Below are 23,172 nucleotides of genomic sequence, written 5' to 3'. Positions count from 1 at the left end.
ACCACCCCCCCACCCACACTCATACATCACAATGTTGTTTGTTTGATTGTTGTCTGACAATCTTATGCAAAAACTCAAAGTTTTGCGCAACAGACCCACATCACTCGTAACGGATGATCAATCTCAGAGATCAGATCTAAATCGGTATTCATTTGCGATTGAAGTGAGTGAGTGTAGCAGTGGCACTACATCTGCACATTGTTATGTCCCGGCTCGGCAAACATACGTCTATGTTAAGGGCCGCACTGCACTGATCATTTGCTGCAAATCTGAAGTCGTTGTCGTTGTTGTTGTTGCATATGCAACAGAACAAACAATAGGCTAAAGATGATGACCTGATGGTGATGATGATGGTGATGGTGACCTTAAGGTTTATGATCTACCATCGATAAAGCTCATTAGCTTCCTGTATATTTTGGCAATTGGTCTATCGGATACAAAGTCCTCGCCTGTGAACGTGTCCTTGAGTCGTCGAATGAGCATGTTGATCATTGATCCAAAGAAGAGAGCAAACACAGTTCCAGTCAACGTGATCACATTGTACAGCATACTGAAGTCTGGCGTTGGCAGTGTGATCAGCAGTCCTTCAGTGTATATCCTAACAGCTGTTGGCTTTGGCTTGGATGTGGACGACGACGATGCTGATTGATTATGATGGCGATAAGTGTAGGGAGACCATTCGATGTCTATGGGTTGGCTGGTGTGGAAGCTGTCTGTTAGCTGGGCCGTGACGACGCCTGAGCCTAGATCAAAGCCACGGTTGGCATCAGGAGGATGTTCAGTGTAGTGCAGGAACACCTTGTCAAACTCGATCGACATGGACGACACCGAGTTGCCTGGCAACTCAAACTGAATCTCCAAAGTCGATGGCGATGACCTTGTCTCAGCCGGGGATACCATCTTGAATGTGAAGTCTATATTTGATCATTGATTGATTGAGCGAGTAAGTGAGTGATGTACATTGTTCGAATGAATGAAGGGGGCACATACCTTGGTCTTCAAACTTGCGCTCATTGTTGATGTTGAACTTGAATGTGTGGAAGTAGACGCGAAGATACCAGGGGATGGCCTGGAAGTAGGTGATGTTGATCGGCAGATTGTGATTGTTGTATATTTGGATGGCAATGCCTCCTCGCTCCTGTCCATAGCCAGTGAGATGGCTGTGCGCTGTGATTGGGGCTGGCGTCGGGTTCTTGGTGAACCGACTCCACTGCAGTTGCAACTTCAGGCTGCTCTTTGCCGAGTAGTCGGCGATCAGATCGTAGATGAGGAAGCCATCGGTCGCAAGTGATGGCTTGGGTGTCAACACGAGTTGATTATTCTGTTCGTAAGGCTTGTTCACCACATATATCTTGCTCGATGATGCCAGAGGGCATGCCGACAGGCCACCCTTCACTCCAAACAACTGTTCAATATCAACGTCCACCTTGTCCTTTGGCTTTGATTGGTCTATGAGGGGATGTGTTAGCATGGAGACCATTGAGATTGATTGATGCTAAGGCTAAACTTACCCTTCTGTCTAACATCATGGACAACCGAGATTGATTGAATGATCTCGAGGGTTGGGTTGACACAGGTGCCTTGATCGCTGTCACAGGTCTTGCGAACAGTGATCGACATGGAGTGGTAGTGAACATCGTAGAGACGCAGTGGGTTTAGCAGACGGCCAAGTCCAGCCTGCTCACGGCACGGCAGCAGCTTGACCCAAGGCGTCAGGTTCTCTGTGCATACAGACTCTCGAGGCAGGATGCCGTAGCGCAACTGAAGTGGTGTGGTTCTGTTGTCGGACAACGATAGGATGGCCGGTGACGTGGCCGTCGACTGCTGATGATAGATGTTGGATTGGCCCTCGGGGCGGAATGATCGCGCGGGTACCGACGTGTGATGCGGCACCTGGTAGAGGAACTGCATGCTGGCGCAGAAGAGGCCGGACAGCGAGTGTGTAAGATCACGCCACTGCGCGTCAATGTCTGTATTATCGAGCGGGCGCAACCAAGTCATCAGCTCTACACCCACCGGTGCTGAGCGCACAGGGTTGCCCCAGTCAGCATAGTTCCATCTTCCCTGTGTAAACTGAAGTGTCATCTCCTCCACGCCCACTCTAGTGATCAAGTCGCCGATCGATCGAGAGAACAGGTCATAGTGTTGAACTTTCAATTGAATGATTGAATGATTGATGTTAGAGTGATGGACCAACGGACATGCTTGTCTGTGTACTACTTACAAGTTGATTGATCGTAGAAGTTCGCGCTCCACTTTGTTGTGAACTGTACATGAGTATAAAGCTTGCCGTTAACCAGTGGCTTGATGACCATCTCTTCGTTGAAGCTTTGTTCATTGTTGTTGTTGTTGTTGCTATTGGAGTCTGCTGCTGCTGATATTGTTGTTGATGTAGTTATTACACTCAGCAACAACAATAATGAGAGCAATAGACGAGGCAAGGTCATCCTTGTCCCCATTGCCAATATCTATATATCTATATCTGTTCAATATTCGAATGATTGATTGAATTGTAAATGAAAGTCAAGGTGAGAACTTCATTGAAATCAAGTCAAATGTGTGTGAGGGTGTGTGTGAGGGCAAGGGTAGGGTAGGGTAAGGGTTCAAATGAAATCAGTGAAGTGATACATTTAAATGGCTGGAGCTAATCAGTGTAGTAAGTTCAGTCAGTTGCAATGGACACAGCAACTCAAAGATGAAGCGCATTCAACGCCAAGATATGATGGAGCACCAATCAGCAATATACTACAAAGAGTGATCATCGAATTGCTCTGGACTGAGTTTACAAAGAAATCGAGCAGCGATGAGGGCCAGAGATGGGCGCGACAGTTGATGCTCGTGTCGAAGAGCTGGAGAGATCATGTGTCCAGACTGTCGGCGGCCCATCTCTCGCTCTCGTTCGATAAACACAATCTCCTCTCAGAGTACCTCCAATACCGATCTGTAACGGACAAGTGTGCGCCTCGCTCAATCAAGATTGATGCTCTTAACAGTGGTCACAACGACAACGACTTCGAACAAGCCTACGACGAATTGATCACAACAAAGATGGATGTCCGATCACTCGACTCGGTCACTGGCTCAATCGACACCATCGTTTACTTTGCAAGGTGTTCGGCTACGCGCCATCGAGATTGCACAGTGGTTTGAGATCGATGATTATCTCTATGACGGCGATTATGCCTATGTACATGGTCTATCCGATCGTTGTTTGGAGGAATGGTCAAAGCTGATCAATAGCCCTTATGCTCAGACGATCACCAGCCTCACGTTTGGCTCATACGTCGATCTGTTACAGTACAACGAGGTCATCTATCCAATGTTTCAAATACAATGGCGGCACGTCACGAGGTTCAAGATCTATGACAATCCGCATAGCGCGCATGCATCATTCAGCCAGTCACTCATGCATAGAGGCACTATATTTGAAGATATGGTCGCGTGTGGCTTGCATCAACTGCAGAAGTTCGTTCTGATGCTCGAGGTCAACGACGTTGATTTGTTAACCAATGTCCACTTCGATCAAAAGTTGCTGGCCTACCTCAAGAGCACAAAGACACTCAAGACATTCAGGTACAATCAGCAGATGACACGCGAGACACTCGAGTTCCTCCTCCAATCACCCGAGAGCACAATCAGGAACCTGACCCTGGTGCATTACGATTGGTATAGCAATGACTATCCAACGATCTCCAAACACCTCCACAAGTTGTCCATCGAGTTGGTCTATGTTGAGGAATCCAATGAGCGGGCATTATTCAGCGACGAGTTCCTTAAGTCACTCAGCAATGTGGACCACCTCAAGACCAACATGTTGTTCCAATGTTCGCGAATGGTTGGCCTCAACAAAGGGTCCACATCAATATCTTTACCATTTGGCCTTATCAGCGACAGTGTGTTTGATGACCTGATTGAACAACTCACCAACAACTCCACCATCTCCTTCATCTACAACTTTGCCACGACCAATATTGTCTATCATCTTAGGGATTATGCCAGCCAGGACCAAAGGCTGATGCGCATCAAGAATGTAGTTGACTCTCATCCATCCATCATCAACAAGTCCACCTGGCACTGGCAACTCAAACCTGGAAGGAATTAATTTGATTGATTTATTGATTAAAATATTATTATTATTGGTTGACGCCCTTGGCGACGAGGACAGCTTGAAGGAATTGCTCAAAGTCAATTGAACCCAAACCAGAGACTTATGATAATGATGAGAGCGAGGGAGTTAGTGAGTGATGCCACCTAGCTACAACTATCCATGCACGCCAAACAAACATAACTTACCTGGATCCCATCCAGCTGCGGCACTGTATCCATACTGGCAGCAATAGGCACGGTTGCAACGGTTGCTACCAACGGTGATGTCGTTGAATGCCAATGGGTTGGTGCTGGCCAGCTGGTAGATCAGTGGGTTCATGAAGCCCAATGGCGACTTGTTGTTGGCCAACAGACGATCGTTCACCAGTGAGATGAGGCCGGCCAGCGCGGGACTGGAGCACGATGTGCCGTCGACTGGCAGGGAGGCGCATGGGCACTGGTCCATGTTGTTCTGGTTGGTGCTGGCAATGATGTCGTAGTTGTGGCCGTTGAATGCCAGGTCAGGGTAGGCACGCATGGCTGGGTTGAACGAGTATGATGGTGGCAGAGCATTGTTGTTGGTCAAGTATGCGCCGACAGCCTTGGCCTGGTATGAAGGCTGAGTCTGGAAAGTGCTGAAGCCTCCTCCAGTGGTGATCTTGGCGCCGCTAAGGATGGATGCTCCGAGCTCTTGGGTAACCTTGCCATTGCGGGCGAGGAACTGGGTGGCACCAATCGATGTGATGTAGGGCGATGAGGCGGGGAAGTCTGCCGAGAAGATGGGTCCGTTGAAGAGGTCGAATGAGTAGGGCGAGATGGTGTAGCCGTTGGAGGTGATGTTCTGCAGGCTGTCGCAAGTGCATGTCGAGTAGACGTGGGGCAGGTTGGAGCGGTCGTTCTCAAAGGCCAGCGAGCAGTGGCTGTTGGTCTGGTTGAACACAGCGATGGCAGCGTACAGGTTGTTGTCCTGTAGCACGCCATTGCAGCCGTCACTCTCAACACCCTGAGGGAAGAAACAGACCGATCCGTTGGACACGGTGACGAACGACAACTCTGAGCACAGGGTCTTGGTGTGGGCACAGCCTCCGGTTGGGCAGTAGGTGCCGACGTCGAGTGGACAGTTGCCAGAGGCGCCGCCCAAGCTGGGTGCTCCATCGTCTCCGTCGGACACGAGCACGGTGATTCCCATCACTCCGAGCTTCTGCAACTCGCTGTTGGTACGAGTGACGTACTGCTCTGAGCTGTAGCCGTATGTGGAGCAAGCGCTGGTGATCTCACACTGCTCGATCTCGGACCATCCATAACTGATCGATTGGACCAATGGTGGCGAGTTCATCATAGCAACCTCCTGGGCGTAATCCAGAATCCACTGTCCATCACTATGTGCCATGAACAAAGTTGGGATGTTTTGTCCCATGGATGTAATGTATTGGATCTATAATGGTGTTGATTGAGTATTAGTGAGGTAGTAACTGGACGGAAACAGACTGGCCGCATTAAAATTAATGCGGCCACACAACAACCTGGGTAACATACATCAAGGTCAGACTCATATTGATCACATGACTCTGGGAAACAGTCTGATCCATTACGGGTGACGTTCTGAGCGGGGATGTTGTACTTCTTGTAGAACTGTTGGAGTGCGCCCATTGAGAAGTAGTCGGTGAAGGCGGCAATACCTTGGTAGTTGTTTGATTGAGTGCCAGTGACGTTGGATGGCACGTCATAGTAGGACTTGAGGACAGATGGCGTGATGAGGATGTCATCACCAAACTCGACGTGATCAAAGTGAGTTGCGGCGTAGTTGTCCTGCTTGGATCTCTTCTCGACAAACTCGGTGAGACCGGTGACAAAGTCAATGTGCTCGGTGGTCCAGGCGGGCAGGGAGACAGCGCCCACAGATCTAACACGTGACTTTCCGTTCTTGTAGTTCCTGTACAGGGCGAAGCTTGTTTGGAACAAGTTGGAGGCGACACTTGTTGAAGTGTCCACATGGATGTAGTCGGCCTCGTGCTTGATCTCCTCAGATTTGACACCATGATCAACAAGCATCTGAGTGATCAAGTCGAATGACTCAGACTCTGGGCGGACCAAATCCTGGACCTCCTGGCTGGTCATGAACTGACCGTACATCTCTGATGTTGGATCAGAGCATGCCTATATTTGATTGAGTGATGTAAGTTTGTGTTTGATCATTCAATCAATCAATCATACTTGGACTTACCCAAAAGTATGCTTCCAACTTGTCCAGACGTTGTTGCTTCAAGAGGATCTTGAATTGGATTCTCTCTCTTGGTCTGGCATCTCTCTCCAACTCCCATACTGATGATGGTTTGGCTTCGGCAATCAATGATCTAATATGAACTTCACTGGTGGCATGTGTTGTGGCAATCAGCCCAACAACCAAAACAATGAATAAAATTGTAGACTTCATTATTTCTTTTATCTCTTTATATATATTTATATCTTTATAACAAATGATTAACTAGTTGATGTTGATGTTGATGTAGGTGTCACATGTGATAATACACTATTTATTACTCGTTTCTTATCTCCCCTTCCCTCCCCTACCCTTGGGCCTTCAAGTTTTAAACGAACGAGTGTGAGCGGGACTACCCCCGCCCCAGCAAGGGTGCTAGCTTCAACACGACCAATCACTTGGGAAACTGACGCATTTATATACTTGAGAAGAAGCAAAGACAAAGATAAAGTTCGCTGGAACATGCCAACGAAATATTTGGCACATGATAATCACTAATCAACTTGTCAAAGGAATATTCATCATTGGTGGTGGTGAAGTTGCCCACCCATCATTGTAACCCCAACACCAACTCGAGTCAGGTCACCATCTTATCATAATAAGATTAGATACGAGCTTTGTTACCAGTATGTAGTCAATATGGTCGTGGAACTTCAGTAACAATGACGATGAGATTGACATAACTGTGATCTTCAAAGACTTGTCAAGTCTTGATTCATTCAATCAATCAATGAATTCTTTTTCGGAAATGAAACAACAATTATGTGATACCCCCCTCACACTTTCAACAACAACACAAACAGATAATAATAGAATGAATGAGTTGTTTAGGTCTGTTATAAACAACAGCTATCTGTTTGGACTGCTAAAGGAACACTTACACCTATCTTGTACTTGTATGGAGTGTCAACAGAGGACAACAACAAAGCAACATACATCCGATCAAAGCCATACAAGCAATGGGTAACATTGGAGGACATCTGTAAGAATGATCATCAATCATTGCTCTACTATAAACTACATCAACAACCTGACAATACATCAATTCAAATGAGAGGCTACATTGATGTTGTTACAGTGTGTCAATTGTGACTGATGATACCATCTTCTCATACCTTTATTCCCGATGGCAACATATGTTCATCTGTCCCACGCTACTTATGCATGCTGTAACTGGTGACAACTCTAATGCCTTGCGTATCCTCATCGCTCAGACCACACCCGTCACACTTCCCGTATCCATCAAGACGCTCAATCTATGGGCCAAGAATCACAACAACAGTAACATGGATCAAGGCGTGTGGCGTGAGATCATGGCTGGTCTTCTCGATCTCCGCTGCACTACAGAGCACTTATCGAGAAAGTTTGACCATGATGTCGAAGAGAATCAGAGCTCATTGTTATTGATTGAGGAGGTCGTTGCTCATTCCAGAGATGCGACTCTCTGGAGCAAATTTCAACAACTGCGCAAGGTGCTCGATGAACCAATGGTCATGGTGTTTGAAGAGTTTGATCGCATCAGCTTGAAAGACGGTGCATTGCAGTCGGACGACCCAACCAAGGCCATGGAGGACCTGGAACACCACCTTGACTATCAAGTCATGTGGTCCACCGACCTTCACTCATTCATCGAGAGCACTGTTACACTGGCAAGGCGCGCTGGTTTGGATGTTGATGCTATGATGGACAAGGTCTCGCGAGTTATCGATGCTCTTTCGCCTGCACCAGACTCACAAAGCAGGAAGGAAATCATTGATACCTTGTTGATGGCTGAGATCATTACACATCAAATCTCGCTTCTAGAAGATATGGATGAAGTCCAACAGGTTATGTACGGTGACTTTATGTACGTCACTGAACACATTGTACAGTTGAATCGATTGGATCTCATTGAATACTTCATGTACGAGATTGGCAATGGCACCAGCGAGCAGTTCTTGGCAATTGCCAAGCATGGCTCACTCGAGATGGTTGTCGCAGCAACAAAATGCGTCCATACAACACCCATCGCCAACTGGAGATCGGCACTCACGAATGGACTTGATGAAGCAGTACGCAGGGATGATAAAGAGAGTGATGACATTGTCCGTCACCTTGCTGCCCTTGTCAGTGTGGACAGTTTGGAGGACGAGGAAGACATCATTGTTGCCTCATCCTTTGACAAACTTCTGGCCCTCAGCAAGGTACTTGATCAAGTCAAGCCGGCTGTGATAAACCTTGAGCAGTATAAACAACTCTGTTCTTTGGACCCTAGCGGCACCATTCATTCCAAACGATTCATCCAAGAATCACTTGACACAGCAATCCGACTGGGCGACATCCCACTAATCGATCACCTGATCGGCCTCGTTTCAAAAGAGAAGAAAACGAGTCATGTCCGTTTGGTTGGCATGGCATGGCAATGTGGACAATTGGGGGTTGCCAACAAACTGCTCAACAATCCAACATCTCGTGCATCACTGCTGGTGGATCTTCGAAATCCATACTGGATCGATATGAACGAGAGTTGTCCAGTTAGCATATTCATGGATGGCCTGTTCACTCACAATGATGATGACCAGATCAGGCAAATGGCCAAGTCAATATAAAGAATGATTACAGGAATGTATTCGAATGGTTCATACTCGCCGCCATCAAGCATCAGCGTGTGAGTGTATTCAAGACCATCTTTAAAGACAATGTCAAAGACCCGAGCACACTCTATCCATTCGGCGGATGTGTTGACTATGCCATCTTCCACAACAACATCCCCATCCTCCAGTTCATACTTGAACACAGTCCAGCTATAATCGAGGATCGACCGATGTTTGGCCGAGAGATCATACGAAAGGGTGGCAACAAGGAGACACTTCAATGGTTCATTGGCACCAAAGATGACAATGAGATCCTGAAACATCTGACCACTCATCAGAAACGAGTGAATCCATATGAAGACAACTCAGATGCTGAGGACTACGAGGATGAGAATGAATTTCCTGGGGAAGATGAAGATGAATCAAATGATGACTTTACACCTATAAGATGGTACCTCCATCGAATTGGCTACATACTCTCTGATGGATTGGATCATAAACTCTTTATTTGGGATTAATCTAATGTTCATTAGGTACAATAAAGCACATGCAGCAGTTGTCGTGGCGATAATTCATAGGAGACACTGATGATATCATCATTATTCCAATCAATCTGGGTGAACCTTGAATAAATAATATCTTCATTTTTCGATCCAAGAATAAAACTACAAAATGATCAAATCCTTGAAAATACAAGATCTTTGGGATGACTTGTCATTGATCCAGGACCAATATAAATGGATTGATTGGTACCAATCAATCAATCAATTAAATAATAAAACAAACAAACAAACAAATATTATAATATTATAATGGCAATATTTAAGATTGTAAAAGCTGATGGAGCCGAGCGTAAGGTGTCTGGATACCAATATGTTCCACCACCTCCAGGCACAAAGCAGTTTGTTAGTACCAAGCTTGGTAGTGCTGCCTTGCCACCATCGGTTGATCTTCGTCCTCATATGACCACCGTCGAGAACCAAGAGGCAACCAGCAGTTGTGTAGCCAATGCCGTGGCAGGCGCCTACGAATACCTGGTCAAGCGCTACCACAACAACGACTCCTACGACGTCAGCCGTCTCTTCATCTACTACAACGCTCGTGAGCTTGCCGGAGAGACCGAGATCAAGGACGAAGGCACATTCATCCGCCATGCCATCGAGGGTTTGAAGCAGTATGGCGCGCCATCCGAGACCACATGGCCATTCGACGTGAAGAGGGTCAATGACGTGCCCGACCAAAAGTCCTATGACGAGGCCGCCCTGTTCTTGATCGAGGAGAATGAGTTGGTGCCCACCGAGTTGGACGCCTGGAAGAAGTGTCTGGCCGAGGGCAACCCCATCATCTTTGCCATGCGTCTCTACAACTCGTTTGACTCGCATCGCAAGGCTGGCCTCGTGCCAATCCCATCGCCCGCCGAAGAGTCGCGCGGCTCCCACGGTGCCCACGCCATGCTCTGCGTCGGTTACAATGACAAGGACCAAGTGTTCATTATCCGTAACTCTTGGGGCTCGACCTGGGGTGACAAGGTAAGTGTTCTGGACTCCACATTCATTCAATCGCTCACCTAACTCACATCGATCGATCAATCTATCATCGCTAGGGCTACTGCTACATCCCCTACAGATACCTGATCGATGCCAAACATAATCATGGTGATAGCTGGATCATCAAGAGACTTGAAGTGTTGGAGCTTGACGAGGAGGCATGGGGCGACAATGTGTCTATAATGGAGCATGTCGAGAATGAGCTGTCCAACATGAGCGACGAGGAGTACGCCGAGTTTATGGATGCGATGGGCGACTCACCCTTTGAGTACCGTCTCGCTCGTCTGTTCCTGCACGCTGCATCGGCCGACAACGAGTTGACTGACGCCGAGTTGGATGGCATCACTGACTATCTGCAGCAGGTGCTCGACAACCTGTGCATCAAGATGGGTGCGGGACGTCTGCTGAACCGCTGTCTACGTGACTTCCAGCGAGAGTCCGACGCCGATGTCGAGGCATTCCTCCAAGAGACCATCGATCTGTTTGCCAACAACCTCTCCAAGCCCACCCTGGGCGGTCTGCTCGCCAAGCTCGAGGAGGTCGTCAGTGGCGATGACCTGGCCGCCGAAGAAGCCGACTTTATCGACATGTTGGTGGAGCAGTGGCAGATTGATGCCTAAGTGTGTACAGAACATAAAAGAATATGTGTATGTTATTGATCCTGGAAAGGTTCCGTTGATTGAATGATCATGACCGTGATGTGCTCGGCGCTCCATCACGAGTGTGAATGCGACGTTGTCGATTGAAGTATTGTTGAACGCAGATTGATTGCATGTTGAATGGTTCGTCGGGCTGTTCATTGCACCAGGCCATAAAGAACCAGAGCTTTTGTGTTGCGAAGCGGATACTCTGTTTGAATGATTGATCGACATCATCAGTGGCACGCGCGCCAAGACCATGATCGATGGACGACAGATGCCTGTGGAGATGGGACAGCGCAGCCAGCACTCTGCCCCTGTGCTTCAACAACTGCGAGACATCCTCGAGTATGAACATTGAGAAGTAGACATCGTCGGTGGCCACGTCAAGATGTTTGAATGAATGAGTGTTGGCAAGCACTCGCGAGAGCACTGTGTCCAAACTGTCCATTGGTGGTGCCTTGACGCTGGTCCTCCGCAGCACAGTCGAGAGCTCGAGTATGACATTGCACTCATCGATCATTGTCTCGAGCTCATCACTCAGTCCCGAGTCATTGGCATTGGGCTTGAACGAGGCCGAGCCCCACTCTCCATTGAACCGACGCATTGCAAAGCAGTAGCAATAGATGATATCGACCAGGTGATGATAGAGCATTGGTGATGGTGTGCCTGGGAATATTGTACGCAGTGCGGGGATGGTTGATGTGGTGGGGATCGTCGAGTTCGTGGAAGTAGTCGTTGCGTCCAACTCTTGTATCTTTGGCGTTGTGATTGATTGAGTCCACCAAGGTGTCCACTGCTCCAACTTGTCAGCGATAGTACCGTCAATGATTGATTGACGGAACTCCTTAATCTCATCCTCAGTCAGCAATGATAACAACTGCTCCTCAGTCATCTCATCCAACTTTAACGATGATATATCGACAAGCTCATCATCTCCATCTTCATCATCGTCATCTTCGTCGTCTTCAAAGTCATCATTGTCATCACGTGTGAGTCTATCAAATGCTTCATCCTCGCGTTCATATATATGTTTCATTCGTTTGAGTAATGCCAATGAATCCTTTGGATCGACCTTGTTCATTGTGCGTAGACCATCCTGTAGTTGTTGCTCATAGAACTGTGTAGTACATCTTGCATTATGTTGTTTGAAACACTCTGATGAGCAGTACCCAATGAAACATCTTGGACAACTATATAAAGAGAACTGCTTTGAACATCTATGTTATGTTTGGTTGGATTAGTATTTGATTGAGTTGATTGATTGAATGAATGAGACTTACATTGAGCATACTTGAGATGTTTTGTTGACCTTGTCTTGTTGGTCGGACCCGACTACCTCCTCATTGTTGGATATTGATGATGTTGTAACATCATCATCCAATATCTTTATCTGTATACTCTTTTTATTTGTTACCGACGATGATGAAGTTGATGTCGTTCGTCTTTGTCGTTCATTACCAACTATTAACAAACTGTTTGTTGATAATACATCATCATTATTATTATCACCAACATCCAATCGCTCACTATGTTGTATAATTCTACTCATATATATATTATTTATAACAACTATCAATCAATCAATCAATCAATATGCATTGTTCATGCCAATGAACCGAGTTTTCAACATTGAGATCACAGAACCAGTAAAAATCTGGTTGTTGACTTTCAATCAATGGTCAACCATACGCCACTATTGACGTTGACATCAATCTTAAATCTTAAAGTCAAGATGTCGTATTGAATACCTTGTGTCAATAATAGTTGACACTTGTCGCACTTCCCATCTTCTTTGTTGTTGCCTGAGAAAGTTGTGTAATGTCGAATACGAAGAAGTTAACTATTCATTCAAAAAGCTGGTGTTTGGCGGGAAGTGCTGGAGAAAATTTGGAATTCGAAGAAATAACGATTTAATGTCTACAATTGTCTCCAAATCACTTCTTTGGGAGATGAGATGGAGTTGATTGACACATCATATTACATTATTATTATTATTATTATTATCAATAAATAGGACAAGACACAGAGCATAGCATATACATTCAATCAATATATTAATATATTTATATACCAACAACAGCAGACATGTCTTTCGATCAGTCCACACAGGAACTGGACAATTCCATTTGTTTATTACAACAACGATGTGCTGGCAGTGCACTGGCGGCAACATGTGTTTGTGTCGCTTGTAATGCAAACAATCATGCAACACCACAATCCAGTAGTAATAGCTCAGGCAGCAGCACTCAACCAATAGCACCATCCACAATTGCCAGAGGCAAGAAACGTCCATCTTCCTCATACTCAAACATTGGCGGCGGCAGTGGCAGTAGTAGTAGTAGTAGCAATAGTAGTAGTAGCAGTACAACCAATACCAATATCAACATTATCAATATCAATAGTAGTATAAACATAGAGACGACGACTGGATCGAATCCAGATTCGTTCACATGCCCAAGGTGGGCTTCGGGCGCAGTGCCATCGCGCAATGACCATCTGATGTTCTTTAAGGGCGGCGACAAACATTCGACATTTACAATCCCGCTCGACGAGCTCAAGTACATCCTACTGGGACGCTCCTCCACAGGTAGGCTTTTAAAATTACAAACATACAACAACAACGATGACGAAACGAGACGACGCGTCCAACAACGCTCCCACTCCGAGTTGCCCCATCGCGTACCACCGCCGTTTGCCGCAATTCCTGCTGCTCCGACGACCACGACGAAACGGATAACAAAGATGACGCGGTGATGGATCGATCGATGTCAATGTCCCTCATCTACAAACGATGAACAACTCACTGATTCAACTCTTCCCTCATCCACCCAACATCCTCTCATTCAATCACAATCGATCAAGTATGCGACTATGTTCTTACTCATCCAACGGTATCAAGGAAGCATGCATTGTTTGCACATGACGCGGAGGGTGTCCTCCAGATAATGGACTTGAACTCATCACATGGCACCTTTGTGGATCAGGTGCGCATTCCAGCCGATCGTCCCATCCCACTCAAGAATGGTCAGAAGATATACTTTGGCGGTGACCAATCCTACATGGTAGTATGTAGGAACATGTACAAGTATGTGGCCGAAGCACTGTTACTCAAGAAGCAAGACCTCATCATGAAGAGGAACAACAACAACAACTCCATCAACAACAATAACAACAACACCGAATCAACATCAACATCATCAACTTCATCTTCATCTTCATCATCACCTCCCGACATTATAATATGCACCGACAACAACAACAACACCGACAATAACAATACAAGTAGCGACAATGAACAAAACCGATCAATTGAACTCGAGGAGGAAGACCTCCGAGATGAAATCACCCGATTCTACAGTCACATCAACCGAACGTTATCATTTGAGCATTCACCAGAGATCGACTCGATCCAGTCCACTATCAAGCAGTTGACGCCCACCAGCAGTCCGTCCAAGAACCACCAGCAGACTGGCAGCAAACGCAAGAGTGCCTGTCGCGACACCCACGACAAGTCCGTGCGCTTCAGCAGCTTGGTCTCCAAGTTTGTCTACACCCTGGAGCAGCCCGTCCAGAACCAGTTCCCAACCATCCACTCCATCGACCTCCTCAACGACGAGGAGCAGTCGCAGCAATCTGCCTCGCCACCCGGCCAGCCTTTGCACCAGCAGCTGGCGACCAATGGTCAATGTCCTATCGACGTTGATGTTGATGGCACCGAGTTCTATTCCGAGGACTTCCGCGTGGTCCGCCGGGCACCACCATCCTCACCATCGTCCCGCCTGCGACCCTCTACGTCAATGTCCCTGTCGTCCTCGCCCAAACCTTTGCGCTTCAACACATCTCCTTTGCCTCCTCTTCAATTCCAACACACAGCACCAGCACCAATGACTACCACCAACACCACTGCCGCCAGTCCGTCAATCAGTCACCATATTAGCCGCGGCAGCTCCTCAATTTCAATTCCAATCACAATCCCAATCCCATTACCAATTCACCAGCTCACCTCTTCGTTTGAGTTTGAGTCATCTTCCATCGATACAACCGAATGCGACAAGATTTGTACATAAACAATTATCACACAGCGTCCAACCCTTTGGATGGTACCCTTCCCTTGCACACCCAACCGTCCATCTCTCAATCTAATTAATCTAATCTCCACCGCCACGCCACCCATCTGGTGTCCAGTCCACACAGGTCGCCTCTGATCCTTGCAGCATTACGTTCCACCTTCGCTTGGTCGTCAGCCTCTTTGTCCTCATTGTGTTCCAGCCAACCACTACACATTCGTGACATCAAGCTGCGTCCATCCATCTGTCCATCCATCATGTAAATGCGTATGTGCTGGATACTTAAAATGATCGTGGATTGATTATTAACGTGCGCCCATGCCCAAATCAATCCTATTATTAGGATCGTATTCATATAACACACACAATGTTCTCTAGGTTGTTTGGCAGGATGGCAAAGAAAGACGGCGATCACGAAAAAACCTGTGTGTAACATTGGCCAAAATTTTTGATCAATCGATCTCGATTGATTGTTTGCGAATGTGCTGTTTTCCCCCCATTCGGTGGGTGGGACCACCTTTTTTTTCATTTCATTTCATTTCAACACTCTAATTAGTCTGGATGGGCGAGAGTGAGCGGATTGTGATCGTGAGTGATGGATGGATTGATGGATGACTGACTAAGTGTGTGTTTGTGTGTATGTAGGGTGTGTGATAGTATGTGATTAAACAAAAATGGTGATCAAGGGGCTGTTTGATCATATTCCAAACACACTCAGTCAGTGAGCTAAGCTTGATGTTTGGTGAGTGAGTGAGAGTAAGGAGTGAGACAAACAAATCAAACGTACACACACAGACAAACACACAGAGAGACAAAGAGATACAACACAGACATACACAATCGACCATCAATCAAACAAACACACACACCACACTGTCTTGTCTGTCTGTTTGTTTGTTTTGTCGGTCATAGCCTAAACAACCGGCCACAACACCAACACCCCAACAATCATCATCCAGTCAGTCCAACATCATCAACAACCAGTCAAGTCTATCAATCAATCCAATATTGGGTGGTGCATGTTTTAAAATTATTATTATTATTTCTTAATATATTCATTCTTATTATCTTGAGATATATAGATATATATTTAAATATATCATTTGTACAATTACTTAAAGGTATGTGTTGGTTATTATGTTAATCAAACAACAATCAAATAAGGGAATATAGAGAAAGGGGATTGGACCTTGTTCGCGATTCGCAAAGTCCCAAGTTGCGCCCCCTCGCGACAACCACACAGCTGCGCGCATGTTTCTTTCAAACAAACAACTAACCACTCAATCACTCCATGGAAACAGATTGGCGCGCGCGACTCCCCGCACCACTACCATTAGCACACACTCACTCACTCAATCAATCAATCAACTGACCAACTCTCTACTCATTAGAGAGCAACAACAGTGACACACTACTACTACTACTATATTCTAAATATACACAACATATACCTACTACAACTACATTTCACAGAACAATAATTATAGATGTCGACTGCATTGACGGCGGCTAATGCCGGCCAGATATTCGGTGTCGACTTGGAGACATTGGTACTGGCACAAGCGGGCCGCAAACCAAATGCATCTCCTCCCGCAGATTCAAAACTCCTGGGTCTGACTCATTGCACTGCCCAAGAGATACCGTTCGTCGTGCTCGAGACAGTCTCGTGGCTCGAGGAACACAACGCCTTCAACGAGGAGGGCATCTTTCGCATTCCAGGCAATGGACAATTGGTGCAGGATATCAAGCGCGCCTACAACGAGGGTCGCGCTGACCTCTCCAAATTCGGCATGGCCGAGATACACACTATCGCCGGTGTGCTCAAGCTCTACCTTCGCGAGTTGCCTGAGCCCCTATTCATCTGGCGCTACTACTCTACCTTTCTTAAAGTCATAAGTATGTTTGTTGTTGTCCTCGCGAGCTTGACATCTTTGATCATCTCACTAATTCACCTTACTCACCTCAATCAAACTCGCGATCGATCGATCAATCAACCAAACAGAGAATCAAGATGCACTTCAGAGGATGTTACATTTGAGGATGCTGATATATGGTTTGCCAAAGCCTAACCGCGACTTGGTGATATATCTGATGAACTTCCTTCACCAGATTGCTTTGTGTGCAAAGGTCAACAAGATGACCTCGACCAACCTCGCCGTAGTATTTGCACCAAACGTCATCAGACATCAAAAGGAAAGCCTCAATCAGATCATGGAGGACTCGTCACATGTCAGCAGTGTCCTAAAGAACATGATCGAAGAGATCTTTTACATATCTAAAGTATGTACCATTTGTTCGATCGATCAATCAATCAATCAATCAGTCATCTGACCCCCATCTCACCCTTTGGAATCATTCCAATCAATCAATAATAGGCTACACATCACTTGTCAACATCTTTCAATGATGTACCAACTGCGATCATACCAAAGTCGCCAGGAGACAGGTCCCCGTTGTCGGGCTCAACTTCATCGGATGCGATTACCAACCAGGAGTTCTTGTATGCACGCGCTTTGTATCCTTATCAGTCGACGGGAGAGTGGTATCTGCCATTTGCCAAGGACGATATTGTTACACTGCTCGACATAAAGTCCGAGGAGGGCTGGATGAAGGGCGAGTTTAAGGGCCGCGTCGGATACTTCCCCGCGTCCTACGTCGAGATCGTGGCCGTGCCACAACCAAATACACCAGTCACGCTGGTGCCCCTGCCCGATCTGGACCAGCAGCAGGACTTGACGATCATCACGACCACAACGACTACACAGCAGACGACAACGACAACGACGACCACGACAACCATGACGATGATCTCGTCGGCCGTGCCACCAGCCTCGGCGTCACACTCTAGCAGCTCGTGCATCTCATCCAAGCCAGAGACGGCATCGGCTCCCGTCGCGATCACAGCCTCCAAGTCGGGCTCGTTCAGCAAGCCCACGCTGCCGCCACGCACCCATGGCGACTCGCCAGCGCTCTCCTCCACACCACCCAACAACACACTGCAAACACTCAAGAGCTCGGGCGAGCGCAATGCCTCATCGGCGTCGCTCACCAACTCACCCGACCTGTCCAAGGCCATGTCCACGACACCAAGGATTCCAATGAGCTCCAGCATGACAATGCCGCCACCCATGCTCACAACACCACCCGTCCTGAATGTGCCACCAGGAGCCGGCTCGTTCCAAAGCGGCCTCAACAAGAGCATGACGATCACCCCATCGTCCTCGGCATCGTCATCGTCGCGTTCTGGCTCGTTCAACCTCTCGAGCAGCGGATACGTGGGCGGCGCATCCAGCGCGGGCAATGCCTCGCCAGACCTTTCCAAACTGTCGCTGCATTCCAAGCCCCTGCTGCCATCGCGCATGCCCTCACTGTCGCCCCTGTCGCAAGCGCCCCTTTCTTCATCGTCGGGCTCCAACTCAAAGTCGGGCTCGTTCATCGACCTGCCCCCTCCACCACCCCTTTCACTGCCAGGCGACAACGTCCCTCTGCCTCCACCAATACAGAATGCGACACCAATCAAGGCGGCGCCACCCATCGACATCAACCACTTCCCTCCACCCCCGTTCTCGCCGTGCTCACCCGACAACCCGGTTGTCGACGCCGCTGTCACGGCCAACTTCAAGAAAATGACCGAGATACCTCCCCCACCTGTATTTATTGAAAGCCTGAGCCTGCCGCTGCCGCCCCCACCACTGGTGGATGCAGCTGCCGCCATCACAGGCCGCGACTCGCCATCTCTCGAGGTGGTGTTGAACAGCAACATCCCACTGCCACCCCCACCCCTCAACCTGGAGAACTACCGCAGTCCCGTGATGGACGCAGGTAAGCTGGCCGAGATGGCCAAGAAGCGCCGCGAGCGTGCCGAGGAGATGCTGACGACGGAGCGAACATACGTCAAGCAGCTGACGACTATCTACGACCTCTTCATCGAGCCGTCCAAGAAAACCAAGTCCTTCTCGCTGTCCGAGGAGATGCTCAACACGTTCAGCTGTATCGAGGTGATCCTGTACGCGCACAAGACCAACATCCTCAAGGCGCTGGAGGAGCGCATGCCCGTGTGGGACCAGCGTCCAATGATGGGCGACATCTTCTGCAACAACACATCGTTCATCAAGCTTTACAAGCATTATGTCAACAACTACGACAAGTCGATCGTGTCGCTCAAGCAGTGCAAGGAGAAGAGCAGCGAGTTCCGCAACTTTGTCAAGACGCTGGACTACAGCGAGCAGCTGTCTGGCCTCAACGTGGAGTCATTCCTGATCCTGCCCGTGCAGAGAATCCCACGTTACGTCCTGCTGCTGCAGGACCTGCTCAAGTACACTGGCAACGACCACGAGGACTTTGACCAGCTGTGCGACGCGCTCGGCACCATCAAGGACTTTGCCGAGACCATAAACTACAAGAAGAGCGAGGAGGACAACTTCACGCGCATTCAGCAGATCCAGGACTCGATCAAGAACCTGCCGCCACACGCGCTCGAGCGCCGCAAGCGACTGGTGTGCGAGGGTCCGCTCAACACCAAGAAGGACAAGTTCCATCTGTTCGTCTTCACCGACGCCATCATTCTGACCAAGCCCAGCAAGGACAAGAAGAAGTTCAAGCAGCTGATCAATCTGCAGATTGCCTCGCTCAACACCACCGACGAGCAGGGCGTCATCAAGATCATCAGTCAGGAGGGCACATTCAAGTTCATCTGCGAGAATATCAAGGAGCGCGAGGCCTGGATCAAGGTGTTCAAGGACACGATCGAGGTGGCCCGTCAGGAGATGATCCAATCGGCGTTTGGCGAGACGTCCATGACAAGCGAGGGCAGCAAGGGATTCAACCGTATCCAGGACGAGAAGAACGCGCAGAAGAAGAAGCATTTGGCCGAGGAGATGCTGTCGTCTGAGGGCGAGTATGTCGACCAGCTCAACTACATCCAGAACATATTCTTGGGACCAATCCGCAAGTCACTGGACACATCCTACCCCCTGGTCAGCTACTCGGAGGGTCTGGACATCTGCTCCAACTTTGAGACGCTGCTGACGTGCCACAAGACGTTCCAGGGCGTGCTCAAGGAGCGCGTCGACAGCTGGGACAGCAAGCCCACGCTGTCCGACCTGTTCCTGGAGAAGGGCGGCTTCCTGAAACTGTATAATTACTATGTACAACATCACTACTCGTCGCTGCAGACGCTGGAGCAGTGCATCGAGAAGAACCCGTTGTTTGCCATCCATCTGCGCAACATCGAGTCCAACGAGAAGGCCGAGCTCAAGCATCTGCTGGCGGAGCCCCTGCGCAGAATATCCAGATACTATCTCATCCTGCAGGAGGTGCTGCAGCACACGCGTCCCAAGCAGGACGACCACGAGAACCTGTCCAAGGTGGTGGCCAACCTCAAGGAGCAGAACGACAAGTTCAACATCGCTTCGATGCTCACCGCCGGCAATGTCGAGGTGGGCTCGAGGAGTCCCCACAAGTCCAAGTCACTGCGAGTCAAACAGCCCAAGGGACTATCCAAGGATACCAAGATCAACAGCAGCGGATACTTTGCTGTCTAATGCGTGCACTTTGCTGATGTCCAGCATGCCAGATTWATTATTATTAATAAAATTATGATTGGTCACATGATCATTCAATCAAACACTCACTCACGATCAATCACACACACATGATGGATACACTCACAAGCTTGACCATCATTAGGAACATCTCAAACTACTTGGATGAAGTTGATATACTATGTTTAGCATTGAGTTGCTGGAAGTACTTCAATGCCCTCACGAACAAGATACCAAGACTAGATTGGCTACACGAATGTCCTTCATCAGACCTGTCACTACTTCCCCAGCCACTCCAATCTCTCTCGCAAGCATGTGATATGAGGAACGGACAACTGATCGGCCTAGTGATAGGTATGCACTTTGACAAGCCACTCCATTGTCTGGACTTACCCAACACGATCAAGTCTTTCAAATTTGGATACAAGTTCAACCAGACAATCTTGCCCTCAGAGCTACCCAACTCAATAACAGCACTCTGGTTCAGCGATGACTTTAATCAACCAATCGACCCTGGAACCATGCCAAACTCACTCACAATTCTCTCCTTAGGTTATAATTTTAACCAAGCATTACGACCTGACTCCTTGCCTCAATCTCTCTTAACCTTGTCGATTGGCTTTGCTTATGACACACCCCTTGTGTCTAGAGCACTCCCAAGTTCGCTGAAAACCCTTCATATGGGCTACTCATTCAATCAATCAATAGACCATGGTGTTCTCCCTGACTCGCTCACAACTCTGACTTTCTCTGACAGCTTCTCAAGGACAATCCGACCTGGTGTCTTGCCCAATTCAATAACTTATCTCGAGTTTGGATACAGATTCAATCAGGTGTTCGAGCCTGGCAATCTACCTCGATCACTCAAACAACTTATACTTTTCCCACGTGACAGTCCCAAAGGACAGTTTGGACCAGATGTTCTACCTCAATCTTTAACATCATTATCATTGTCATCTGAATCTGATTATGTGTTGGACACCCAGACTTTGCCACCCTCTCTCATTGACTTAAAACTGGGCATCGGTATCTCAGTGGCTGATGGAGCATTGCCATCCAGCATCACGGCATTGAGGTATATGAATGGACCGGAAGATATCCTGACATGTGAATTTCCAAAGTCTCTCCGGGTACTCGAGTTTGGAGGAAGGTTCAACAGGCTGTTGGTCAAGGGCGAGCTTCCGGATTCACTTACCACTCTGGACATGGGAGATTACTTTGATCAACCTCTGGCCAAGGGTATCCTCCCCATGGGCCTCATCAAACTGTGCATTGGCCCAGCTTTCAAACAGCCTCAGTCATCAGTGGAGATACCTCATACTCTACGATATTTTTCAACAAATTCAATCAATCAATGTCAATATCTGATGTGTGCATCACCTTGCAGTGTGGAGAGAGTACGAATAATGGATTGGATCAAGTATGTAGGCGGTCCTATTTTGTCGGATCTTCAGACAATCACTACACCTTTGGTATCGCTACACGCAAAGATTGTCGTTGATAGAGGTGTCAAGGCTTTCATCAAAATGCTCATGAGGAAAGCGCCAAACGTTGGTACCTTCTATATTCAAGACAAGTTACACCGAGTTAAGCACATACTCAGAAGGTTGGAAAGGAACAGAACATTGTGCATCACAACTCATAATGACGCCATCCTTCAGTACTCCCATGACCCTCCAAAGCGTCTCCTCTTTATCACAACCTAAAGTTAGACAATGACAATCCATCACTCTTTATTATGAATGAGTCACAGGTATAGTTGGACCGAGGTGGATTTATTATTCATATTTTTTTATTATTTATTTATATATCTTTATCTCTATATTAATTATTTTTATTTATGTATTTTAGTTAATCTTCTTTATCACTACGTACATACACAATGGTAACTAAAGTCTACATTCCCCTTTCAGCAACTATGAGACGCAGCTTGAGATATCATCAACCTTCAAACATCTCAGCCCTTCATTGTACAAACAAACAACGGCACCTCCCAAAACATCAACCAAATCAACTTCACCTTAGATCATTTACAACTTCTGGTAGCGACAATAGTAACACTACTATCGACCATATAGTTCCTCGGTTCCTCTATGGTGATGGCAACTTCAAGAGTGTGTTCCATACTCCAGGTTCATTCTATGTGGACAACAGCAACTATATTCGAGATATAGAGTCTTTGAGTAAGTCTATACTCTCTCTTCGTCCTAGTCGGTTTGGCAAGTCGCTGTTCCTCGACATGTTGCACCAATACTATGACATCAATAACAAAGACCAGTTTAACATGTTGTTTGGTAATCTGGATATTGGAAAGAACCCTACTGAGTTGAAGAACTCATTCATGGTGTTTCATCTTGACTTCTCCGGCTTGAAAACCAAATCCTTCCAAGAAAGTAGTGAAGAGTGGAGTGCCAGACATATACTTTGGTCTAACTCAACCATCACCAGAAATTCC

General features: G+C 47.4%; 10 protein-coding genes across 10 annotated transcripts; 7 read left to right on the top strand and 3 right to left on the bottom strand.

Moving 5' to 3' along the window:
- Positions 1–924: 924 nt before the first annotated feature.
- On the bottom strand, positions 925–2,453 carry SAMD00019534_090010 (hypothetical protein; the record flags this gene model as incomplete). Its single annotated transcript, XM_012895890.1, has 4 exons — positions 925–941; positions 991–1,461; positions 1,512–2,150; positions 2,225–2,453. Coding segments are annotated over 4 exons (1,356 nt in total), but the record flags the coding sequence as incomplete, so codon positions are not given.
- A 599-nt stretch (positions 2,454–3,052) lies between these two features.
- Positions 3,053–4,102, top strand: SAMD00019534_090000 (hypothetical protein; the record flags this gene model as incomplete). The annotated part of the gene is made up of 1 exon (XM_012895889.1): positions 3,053–4,102. The coding sequence occupies one exon, from the start codon at positions 3,053–3,055 to the stop codon at positions 4,100–4,102; it is 1,050 nt and encodes a 349-aa protein (XP_012751343.1).
- A 40-nt stretch (positions 4,103–4,142) lies between these two features.
- Positions 4,143–6,535, bottom strand: SAMD00019534_089990 (hypothetical protein; the record flags this gene model as incomplete). Its single annotated transcript, XM_012895888.1, has 4 exons — positions 4,143–4,207; positions 4,294–5,521; positions 5,623–6,243; positions 6,311–6,535. Coding segments are annotated over 4 exons (2,139 nt in total), but the record flags the coding sequence as incomplete, so codon positions are not given.
- Positions 6,536–7,506: 971 nt separating this feature from the next.
- SAMD00019534_089980 (hypothetical protein) lies at positions 7,507–8,934 on the top strand (the record flags this gene model as incomplete). The annotated part of the gene is made up of 1 exon (XM_012895887.1): positions 7,507–8,934. One exon carries the CDS (start codon positions 7,507–7,509, stop codon positions 8,932–8,934), a length of 1,428 nt encoding a protein of 475 aa, XP_012751341.1.
- Positions 8,935–9,731: 797 nt separating this feature from the next.
- Positions 9,732–11,086, top strand: SAMD00019534_089970 (hypothetical protein; the record flags this gene model as incomplete). Its single annotated transcript, XM_012895886.1, has 2 exons — positions 9,732–10,448; positions 10,523–11,086. 2 exons carry the CDS (start codon positions 9,732–9,734, stop codon positions 11,084–11,086), a joined length of 1,281 nt encoding a protein of 426 aa, XP_012751340.1.
- Positions 11,087–11,153: 67 nt separating this feature from the next.
- SAMD00019534_089960 (hypothetical protein) lies at positions 11,154–12,598 on the bottom strand (the record flags this gene model as incomplete). Its single annotated transcript, XM_012895885.1, has 3 exons — positions 11,154–12,324; positions 12,388–12,506; positions 12,581–12,598. 3 exons carry the CDS (start codon positions 12,596–12,598, stop codon positions 11,154–11,156), a joined length of 1,308 nt encoding a protein of 435 aa, XP_012751339.1.
- A 594-nt stretch (positions 12,599–13,192) lies between these two features.
- Positions 13,193–13,902, top strand: SAMD00019534_089950 (hypothetical protein; the record flags this gene model as incomplete). Its single annotated transcript, XM_012895884.1, has 2 exons — positions 13,193–13,694; positions 13,775–13,902. The coding sequence occupies 2 exons, from the start codon at positions 13,193–13,195 to the stop codon at positions 13,900–13,902; spliced, it is 630 nt and encodes a 209-aa protein (XP_012751338.1).
- A 150-nt stretch (positions 13,903–14,052) lies between these two features.
- SAMD00019534_089940 (hypothetical protein) lies at positions 14,053–15,174 on the top strand (the record flags this gene model as incomplete). The annotated part of the gene is made up of 1 exon (XM_012895883.1): positions 14,053–15,174. The coding sequence occupies one exon, from the start codon at positions 14,053–14,055 to the stop codon at positions 15,172–15,174; it is 1,122 nt and encodes a 373-aa protein (XP_012751337.1).
- Positions 15,175–16,661: 1,487 nt separating this feature from the next.
- On the top strand, positions 16,662–20,717 carry SAMD00019534_089930 (hypothetical protein; the record flags this gene model as incomplete). The annotated part of the gene is made up of 3 exons (XM_012895882.1): positions 16,662–17,070; positions 17,177–17,454; positions 17,550–20,717. 3 exons carry the CDS (start codon positions 16,662–16,664, stop codon positions 20,715–20,717), a joined length of 3,855 nt encoding a protein of 1,284 aa, XP_012751336.1.
- Positions 20,718–21,097: 380 nt separating this feature from the next.
- On the top strand, positions 21,098–22,402 carry SAMD00019534_089920 (hypothetical protein; the record flags this gene model as incomplete). Its single annotated transcript, XM_012895881.1, has 1 exon — positions 21,098–22,402. A coding segment is annotated over one exon (1,305 nt), but the record flags the coding sequence as incomplete, so codon positions are not given.
- Between the last annotated feature and the right edge of the window lie 770 nt (positions 22,403–23,172).

Source organism: Acytostelium subglobosum, assembly GCF_000787575.1.
Source record: "Acytostelium subglobosum LB1 DNA, scaffold: scaffold20, whole genome shotgun sequence".
NCBI classification, from domain to species: domain Eukaryota; phylum Evosea; class Eumycetozoa; order Acytosteliales; family Acytosteliaceae; genus Acytostelium; species Acytostelium subglobosum.
The sequence above is the reverse complement of the archived record's forward strand: the minus strand, read 5'-3'. Positions and strand labels throughout refer to the sequence as shown.